Genomic DNA, 10,148 nt, shown 5'->3' with positions numbered 1-10,148 from the left:
AACCCTTTCCCAATGCAATGCTGGGTCAGACACTCATCTTTCTCTTTCCTACCACCATTACCTATGAGAAATCACTGTTATCTCTGCCTTTTACCAATGGCCAAATCTTAAATATTTATCATGGGGTCATGCCTGGGGAGAAACTGAAGTGACACGTTGGTATCAGCCTAACCACTCCAGTCATTTTCCCCATGTGCTGGGTCATTAGAACTTGCTACTCCTGACTTTTTTATATTGGGCAACACAATCAGGCAAAGTGAATCTTTTGATCAAAAATTACTATCCCAGGTGAGTGATGGGATAGTCTTAAAGATTACTGAGTTTTTTGATGCACTCTGACCTCAGTGTGAGGACACATCAAACTCAGAAATAAGAATATGCATGAACATAACTGAATGTACTATAGAAATAGTTCCTTTACGCTTAAAATCACCATGCTCCTTAAAATGGTTCACAAGGCAACTGACAGCAATTTGCAAATAACTGGAAGGCCCTCATGAACAGGTAATCAAAATAATTTTGGCTTAGTGTTGTTGAACTCAAGGTTTCACCTTGGCATATAGGTAACTGGAAAACTGGTGCATATGTTAGAAAGTTATTTAACTTCTGATAATTTTAATTAATAACTTTCATATTTTAACATATTTTCTTAATCAATTTATCATTGTTTATTTGAGATAGGTTTAGTTCTGGTTTAACTATGTCAGCTACTGCTGATTTCTCTTCCTAAAAATTAGCAGAATTTTAAATACAAAAATATATACTCACATTGAGAACATTAATGTAAAAATTTCTTCTGCTGAAAAAATGCTACAGGAAACAACTGTATAAATTCTACTTATTTCTGGTCATCTTGGCACATAGCACACTTAACTGTTACGAATTTAAAAAAAAGAAGAAGAAAGGAATATGTAAAGATTTAGTTCTAATGTGAAACAAGAATACTGCATAAAAATGTCTCAGGTTTTTACTACTATGTATTTTTTTATGAATGACACTGGAATATGGGGACAACCAAAAATATTTTAATGAATTTACAGTTAAATCATTGATTTAGTATGCTCCCTCTCCTTTCCCTTTAACTTCTAAAGATACAGTACAAAATATGTTTTTGTGTTTATTACTTGGTAATAGAGAAAAAAATCCTGTCCAGTTGCTACTAATGCAAAATTTTTCTTCCCATTGTGTTGCTTTTCTTTGCAACAGCATAATTCCATTGACTTAAAAAAAAAAAAAAAAAGGTCATTTAATTCCATGAGTCAGTAGAATGAGGCCCATGGATGTAAGAATTTTGCAGTGATAGAAACTGTAAACACAGGATCTGAATCACAAGACTCGTGTTCTGACACATCATTGTGAGAACGGGAAATACCAATTTAAGGAGTTCTTTCACAGAACTATATCCAAACTGAATAGCAAGTGTAAGCTAGTATTCAATACCTTTAGGTTACAAGAAAAAGGTGTTTTCTACATCTTCAGGTGATTTCTAGCCTACATGAAACAATAACAATTGCACTGTTACAGACACACAGGAAATATGTACACTATACGAAAAAATTAGTCCTACATAAATGTCACTTAAAATATCTTTACAAGAATAAGTAAGGAGCTTGGAAGGAGCCTGAAACATACCTCGGTACAGAAAGTGTGCACAAGACCTATGCACAGATTAAATCTCACTTAAATACCCTAACAAAGGCAAGTTTAAGTGAGACACAAATATGCCCACATAAAGTGGTTTTCATCCCTAAAGAGATGAAAAACAATGCCCCTAAAATGAGTGCTGCATTTTTACCTGCAGCGAACAACAGCATAAAAACATTTAGTGTTTCAAAAGAGACTCTGAAATAAATTACGGAAATTTAATATAATGTTAACACAGCACAAGTCTCAGCAGTTCCTGCCCTGTTAGTAGCTATACATTTGTACTGCCCACCGTCACTTTGCATCAAATTTTCAATAGTAAGGCTATGAGAGCCCCCCTGCTCTTCCTGCACACAGTACCTGTCCCCTTCCAACAACACACCATCCTTGTACCAGCTGACACTTGGGTGTGGGGAACCAGTGACGCAACACTGGAAGCATGCTGAGGCACCTACAAACGTACTGTAGTCAGAAATGAGCCTCAGAAATTTGGGAGGGCTGTCTGTGACCTGGAACTCAAAGCTGCAGCTCTCTGAGTCCTCTGCCCTAAACTCAACCCGTTCCTCTTGGGATGGCTCCGCAAACACATCAAAACTAACGTTGACACACTTCTCCCCTTCCACTTCCTGCTCTTGTTGAGTCACCGCAAGTAGTCGGATCGCTTTCTCCGAGTCGTCTATGTGTGGCTCGAACTCAAACTCCAGCTCTATTTCTGACTGGTCTCCTGGGCTCACAGTCTTACTCAAAAGCAAGTCACACTTCTGAGGCCTGCAGGGTTCACTGCCCGTGACTGTTTCGCTGCTCGCCTGCTGAGCCATGACTATGAGGGAGCCTTTGCACACTGCTTCTCCCAGCCTATTCATTGCCCGACAGTGATACCAACCACCATCAGAAGGACCTACATTTTGGACCTTCAGACTGTGAAGTCCCTCCTTCTGACTCACAACATACTTCCCTGTGGCAGGTGTCACACAGGTGTCGCCTCTGAACCACTGCACTACTGGGACAGGAGTACCTGTTACCACGCACTCAAACACTGCCTCTAAGCCTTCTGTCACCTTGACATCTGCAAAGGGCACAGCAAAGCGGGGAGGCATTTCAGTTACTTGGAAATCGATTTTTACATCCTCATTCTCCTCTGCAGCCAAGCCTGCAGCTTGCTCCAGCAAGGCAAGTGGAAGGACATCCAAGGAAACCACCATGCTCTTTTTATCTGGGCTAAACTCAGGACTGGTTATGATTTTGACCTGCTTCTCAAACTCCTTCACCTCATTTTCATCCAGCTCCACTTCCAGAAGGATTTCCTGTGGTGAAGGTGACCTTGAAGATGTGTTTTGCTCCAGGTCAAAGTGTATAACATGCTGGTGGGTGACAGGGGGTGGCAGTGATAGTGACCGCCCATCTTCAGACAAAACTTCCACCTGTGTGATACTTTTAGCTTCCCCAACAATGTTCACTGCATGACACAGATACTGTCCTCCATCGGCTTTCTGGATGTTAGTGATCTCTAGCATGCATTTGTCCCCATCCTTCTCTATCCTCACTCTCTCATCCAGCTCCAACAGAGATTTATTATGATACCACTTCACCCCTGGCTTGGGCACACCCACCACCTCGGCCACAAAGGTCAGCGTGCTGCCTTCATACAACTTCCTTGCACTCAACGCCTTGAGGAACGCAGGTGGCATCTCCTTGCCTGATGGTTCCAGGGCTTCACAGGGGGTCCTATACACCTCAGCCTGTAGCTGGTCTGGAGACTGCTGCTTTCTCTCACAGAGGGGGAGCATGGCCAGGGCATCCATATACTCCCCAGTGGGTGTCCGGTAGCGCTCTGGTGGTGTACTGTCCCCTGATGCAGAGCAGGGTCCCTCAAAGGGTGTGAAATAGTGCTCCGAGGGTGTGTTGCATTTTGAACCCTCGGAGGGTGTGGAGTAGTGCTCAGGTGGCGTGCTGTACACTGATCCTTCAGATGGTGTAGAGTAGCGCTCGGGTGGTGTGCTGTACCCTGAGCCCTCAGATGGTGTGGAGTAGTGCTCGGGTGGCGTGCTGTACCCTGAGCCCTCAGACGGTGTGGAGTAGCGCTCGGGTGGTGTGCTATATCCTGAGCCCTCAGATGGTGTGGAGTAGCGCTCAGGCGTGCTGAGCGGTGTGTGGTAAGATGATGATGAAGCGGTTTCAAAGATCTCCACTGAGGAGGGAGGTGTGTAGAAGCGGTCCGAATCAGGTGGCTCTTCTCCACTCCCACTCTCCAGCTCTATAGACATTTCTGACTCAGGAGAGAAAGGCCGGGCGAGTTCCTGCTGGTTGTTGTAATAGTCATAAACCATGCTGAAGGTAACCTCCTCCACTTCCAGTGAAGTGATGGTCTCTCGCTGCTCCTTCTGAACTGTCCCTTTGAGATCTGGAGTTTCCTGCATTCCAGTTGACCTTAAATACTTGGCCAGGGACAAGTCAGGCTCCAGCTCTGAGGCTTGAACAGCACTGGGCTCTGGACCTGCAGAAATATCCTCCCACAATTCTTCTCCATCCAGGCTATTCTCAGAGGCTTCATCAGTGGGAGTCCTTTTCTTGCCCCAAGACTGCTTCCTTTGCTCCTTCTGTGCCACAGGATCATCCATTATTAAACCAAGTAAGAGTTGCCCAAAAGAGAAGCCCTTGGTTGTGTTTGGTTCCTGCTGGGTATCCCTGAGCATCTCCTCAGAGGAATCTGTGCTTTCTGTCTTACAGGTGGAGCTGCTCATTCCTGTCTCAAAGACCCTTTCTATCCCAGAACCTCCTTCCTCCTCAGCCTGATACAGAGCCAGGGGTTTCTTTTCACGTGCAGCTTTTTTCAAGTCAATGATGAAGCTGTCACTCTGGGAGTCTGTGGTCTCCAATTGTTCCCCACTCTCCTGTACATGTGTTTCCTGCACTCCTCTTTGGAAATCTGCTGTGGACTCCACCAGAAAACTATGAATTTGTCCCTCAGGTGAATCTTCCCCACAGACACTCACCTCTGACTCACAAATTTCTTCAGCAGAAGATCCCTCTTCCGCAGATACCATGATGCTGCCAAGGTCCCCATTAGGGATTTGCAAATCAGCTCTTCTGATTTCTCTTGTCTGTGTCTCTTCCTGGGCACCAACCTCCTCCTGCTGCATCCTGTAGCTCTGACACAGCTCCTCACTCAGAGACATCTCTTCCACAAGCACATCATGTTGGTGCACAGAGGAGATGAGTTCAGTCACTCCTACCTCCACACTCTCCAGAACTGTGGGGGTTTGTGCCTGTTCTGTGTCCACAATCTCTGCAGCTGGGAGAGGCTCCACACACTTTTTCAGATCAAATGTGATATTGGTCTCATCAGTCTCAGATGGCAACAGCTGCTCTTTGAAATGCACTTCTTCTAGGTGAACCTCAACTTCCTCAGTAAAATCCTGACCTGAATTTTCTATGCCAGGAGGAGTGAGGATTAAATCCACAGAAGAGTTGCCTGCATTAGACTCCATTTCTTGTGGCATTTGTCCATCATTGTGCATTTCCCAGTGTGCAGCATCCCCAGCATCAATCATTTCTTCTTTACTCACATGATCATCAACCTCGATATCCTGCTGTTCAATATCAACCGATCTCTCTTGCTCCTTGGACTGTTCCTCCTGCTGCTCCTCTGTACAGAAGTCATAAAACCCAAACTGCTCCTTTGTGGGTGTGCTTGCAATGTTGTCCTGCAGGTGGGGCACACTTGGCTCTTCTACAAGAGGCACATCAGGAGACATTGCCTCCCAAGCAGTGGCATCACTCTCCTCCATGTAAACATCACTCCCCTCTTGCACTACAGGTGATATTGGAATGAAAAATTGTGAATCCTCACATTCCCTTGCCAGAGCAGACTGCTCAGAGGCATGTGTTTCCCCTTTCACTTCCATCAATGGTGACTTCAAGATGTCCCAGGACAGCATATCTGTATGTAGTACCACCTTGTCTCCTTCAGCCTCCAGCTCCTCTGAAAAGTGACCTGAGTCCTTGGCCACCAGTTCATGCTCTTCTCTGGACACACTGGGGTGCAGCTCAGTGGCATCAATTCCAAAGTCGTGTTCCTCAGAAACAACTTTTCTCCCGTGATGCTTCGTCTCAGAAATATCACCTGTATCTCTCACACTTTCTTCCGTATAATCTGTTTCTCGCCTTGCATAAAATTCCATGATATCCTGTACCATTGTTCCCTCCATCTCACTTTCTCTGAAGTAAGGAGTTTTCTCACACTCCTCTTCCAGCTGCTCACCAGGAGATGGAGACAGTCTCAGGGACCAGGGTAGGTGGGCTTCCTCCTCCTTGGAGCATGTGATCTCCTCTTCATCCTTCCTAAGTGTGCTGAAGCCTTGGAGGTGTATAACATGGTCCATGGCAGGCAGTTCCTCAGTGCTTCCATCCTTGGTATATGACTTGGGTGCACTGGGCTGCACTGTCAGCTCAGAGGCAGTCTGTGCTGTTCCAGCCACATTCTTGGCCACACAACAATACAGCCCAGCATCCGCAACAGAGACCCCTTGGATGTATAAGCGGTACGTGCCATTCTTGCCTTCCTCAAAACTCAGCCTTTCACTACCACAGAGGCTCTGGCCATTCAGGGACCAGGACACAGCTGGTGGGGGCTGCCCAGACACAGCACACTCCAACACCACTGCCTCCCCTTCATGGCAATGGATGTGTGCTGGGGCTTCTGCCACAATTTGGGGTGGCTCATTTCCCACATCAAATGAAAACTTGAACTTATGCTTTATGGTGGGAGCAGCCTGGTCTGGAGAGGGCCGCATGGTCTCTCTCATCTCTGTGTCTTGCTCTGGTGTTGGAGTGGGGGCAGTGATTTTGATTTCCACAGGCAGTGACAGCAAGTCTGAGTCTGGAACTGCACTTTGCTGTGCTGCAAAGGCCAAGCCAACTTCTTCTTCCTCCTCCTGTTCCACCTTCTCCTCCTCCTTTTCTTTCTCCTCTTCTTCCTCCTCCTTCACCTTCTCCTCCTCTTTCTTCCCTGCCTTTTCCTCTTCCTTCTTCATGGCCTCATAGGCTGGCATCCGTCGCCTCACATGGAGTGCAGCTGAGGTGCTCACTGTCCCCAGCGGGTTGAAGATCACGCAGGTAACGGTGCCATCATGCTCTGGGAGCAGGGATGGGAAGGTCAGTGTAGACTGGCACTCTGTGGTGTGAACGGCAGTGCCCCGGATGCTCCCCACTGGCTTGGTGTTGTTGTACCAAGTGACAGTGGGCTGTGGACGGCCATGGAAGAGGCAGGAGAAGGTGCACCTGTGCCCCTCAACAGCCTCCTGGGGCTTGACCTCCTGGACAAATAGAGGTGGACAGGGCTCCAGGAACCCACCTGGCATCTGCCATCTCTCCCCTGCAGCCTTGGACCTGCGGTACCCCTTCACTACATGCACTGTGAGGGGCTCTGAGCCATCCATCGTGTCAGCCACCTCAGGTGGGCTGGACTTCCCAGGAGGGCCTTCCTGGGGCATGGACATGAGGGATTCCTGCTTCTTTTTCAGCACTGCCCTCTTTGCCTCCCGCAACCGCTGCAGCTTCCAACGGATCTCCTCATCTAGCAGCTCCTCAGCATCTGCCACTGTGCCACTGTGCTCCCTACCGCATGCTGGCCCAGGACGGTGAGGCCCCACCAGTGGCAGCCTCTGAAAACGGATGGTTCGTACCATGCCCCGGGCTGGGGAGAGGTCCCCAAACAACTGCTCGGCCTCCTTCCCCTTGTCAAAGGGCGAGCCAGTGCAGCGGAGCACCACTCGCAGCCGGTCCTCTCGCCGCTGCCGCAGCAGGCACTCCCAGCTCTCCTGCATCCACTCTGCTTTCCCCACAAAACCCAAGCCCTGCTGCTCCCTACTGCGTACCACCAGCAGCGAGGCAGTGGACTCAGCTGAGCCCTCACTGTTAATGGCAAATACCCTGTAGCTGCCAGCATCGTGCTCCCGCACATCCCGCACCTCCAGGCTGGCATGGTGTGTGTGCTCCTCACTCTCAGTGCGGATCACCTTGCGGCAGTCCTGGCGGAGTGGCCGGTTGTTGTGAAACCAGGCCATGTGAGGTGCCGGGCACGCCAGCAGCTTGCACTGGAAGAGTGCAGGGTTCCCCTCCAAGACAGACCTACACTTGAGGCCCTGCATGAAGGTGGGTTTACGGTTCTGGGTGCAAGCCAGCACCGCTGCTGTCTCAGGTCCCTCGAGGTTCACCTTGCTGTGCTGCTCTGTAAGAGAAGGAGACTGGGTTACCACATGTCACGCTCTGCCTGCCATCTGATTGAAAAAAATGAAATAGCAATATATTGAAATAAAAAATGGGCATGCAACAGATTCCATCACACACCCAGGAAAAAAAAAGTAATTCACTCACCATATTTGTTCGAATAAACGCAACGCCTTGCTCTGTTTTAAAGATTGACACGAAAATCGTTCGTTGTCTGTTCTTTCTTCAGACTGTGGAAATTTCTTCTTGAACAAGCAAAAATTAATTTCAAAACAACACGTTCTTCTGCGTGTATGTTTTTGCTGCCTGGAAAAGCTGTGTGTCTTTGGGTGGCAAAGAAGAAAATCTTACCTGACTTGCAGACAGTAGAATAAACGCCCTTTCTGACCCTTCTGCTTGTAGATTAAATGTTCAAACAATTGAGAAAAAATATTTTGAAAGATATTAAAAAAAAAGTAAGTAATTAGCTAACATGAAATGAGAAGGCGTTTATTCGAACTAATACAGCCACTAACTTCACAGTGTTATGCACAGGGAAAAAAAGCAAGCAACATGAACCACGTATGCTATCTGCAAGCCAGGGTAAGAGATGTATAATGATGAATTAATGTATGTAAAAAAAGTGCAAGGAATCAATGGGAATGTGTAACTTTCACATAACCTAAACAACAAATGCTTTCTAGTATACTTCATCCATCCATCCAACAGTGTCCATTGAACTGATTAATGTTAGGTTGCTAACTTGTTTAAAAATAATATGATTAAAATTTGTATAACTTCCTTCTGAAGTAAACTATTCCATGCATTCAAAAGGAAATTGAACAAATAAAAGCTCTGTGAACAGCTGCAAAGCATGAAGTAAAAGTTAAGAATATGCCTGCAAAATTATAAATTTGAAGTTTTAAACATATTTTAAAACTTAAATAACCTTATAATGCAGGTAACCCTTTGCATATCAAAACAAACATGCAACATGTTCCAATATGCTTTAAAGTGTGTCTTTCTTTCCTCATCAGACACTACAGGTAAGCAGATAAAAGCTTTTCACAATGGTACTAATTACTGGTACTAATTATTCAGTGTAACATCATTGGTGACTGTACCTTTCATTTCCATTTCAATCTCTTCCTCTAGCTTCTCATGAATAATTTTTTCAGGAGCTAGAATAAAAAGACAAAGATTTTTGAGCCATAGTTGCTAAATACGCCAATCAACACTTTTTGTAGGAAAAACATCCAATCCCTCTTGCAAATATACAGAACTTCACACATACATACACATAAATGCATGCCAAACAATTCAAACACCTGATAAATTTTGAGAACAGAGTAATCAAATGCTTTCAAACTTGTTTGCAATGTACACTTTTCTGTAAGATTTTCTTTCTGTTTTGCAGGGTGGGGGAAGTGTCTAATGTAACATGCCTTTATCATGCCTTAAATCCCTGAAGAAAACATTCAACAATCCACAGACTACTGAGATGCTTTTTGTTCTTTATCATCTCCCAGGGAATGAATGTACCAGAATGCAATGATTCTATGCATGAGGAACTGATATTTTGAAGGAACATGCAGTTGCCAACCTGTCACTCTCAGATGGGTGCTGCACTCGGCTTGTCCTGCAGGATTAACTATTCTGCACTTGTATATACCCTTGTGGTTCTGACCAACTTTCAACAATCTTAAACTGCACAGTGGCCCGTCATGTTTTAAGGAACACAAGGCAGACTCCTCAACTATTAGCTGATTGCACAGCCAGACTACGCAAGGCGTAGGCACACCCTTCATTATACAAAAGAGTAATACATCATCTCCTTCTTTTACAGTGGTTTCTGAAGGCAGAGTTTCAAGAAACTCTGGTGCTTTGGCATCAGTTTCCATGATGTCTTCACATGGCACAACATCAGGATAGTAGACTCTGTTTCTTTGCTTCTCGGTTTCATATGGTCTTTGGGATGTAGATATAAACAAGCTTGAGGTTTTCTTGGAAGATTCTTGCTTAACTTCAGATGCTTTAAACTGAAAATCTTTGGCTGCTTTAAAGCTTTTAGTATCTGATTCAAGGGTAATTTTTGTTACTGCTTTGGCTTGTCCTTCTTTTGCTAGGTAAGAATAAAGTTAGGAAAAGGATTAGGTCAGATGTTTTGCAGGAATAAAAAATATACTTAGGGGGAAAAAAAGCCCCAATAATTAGTATTGAAAGAATGCCCAACATATTAGTGCTACAGTAATATTATTAAACATAAGTGATTACACATTTAAGAGCTCTATTCCTGC

General features: G+C 45.4%; 1 protein-coding gene across 1 annotated transcript in view; it reads right to left on the bottom strand.

The window, feature by feature from the left end:
- Nucleotides 1-10,148, bottom strand: part of TTN (titin) — a 237,954-nt gene that overhangs the window by 192,451 nt on the left and 35,355 nt on the right. Inside the window, 1 exon segment of the mRNA XM_035901431.1 lies at nucleotides 8,976-9,032. Coding sequence (XP_035757324.1) covers nucleotides 8,976-9,032 — 57 coding nt within the window.

Source organism: Egretta garzetta, unplaced genomic scaffold (assembly GCF_000687185.1).
Source record: "Egretta garzetta isolate BGI_Z169 unplaced genomic scaffold, ASM68718v1 scaffold539, whole genome shotgun sequence".
In the NCBI taxonomy this organism is placed as follows: domain Eukaryota; kingdom Metazoa; phylum Chordata; class Aves; order Pelecaniformes; family Ardeidae; genus Egretta; species Egretta garzetta.
The sequence above is the reverse complement of the archived record's forward strand: the minus strand, read 5'-3'. Positions and strand labels throughout refer to the sequence as shown.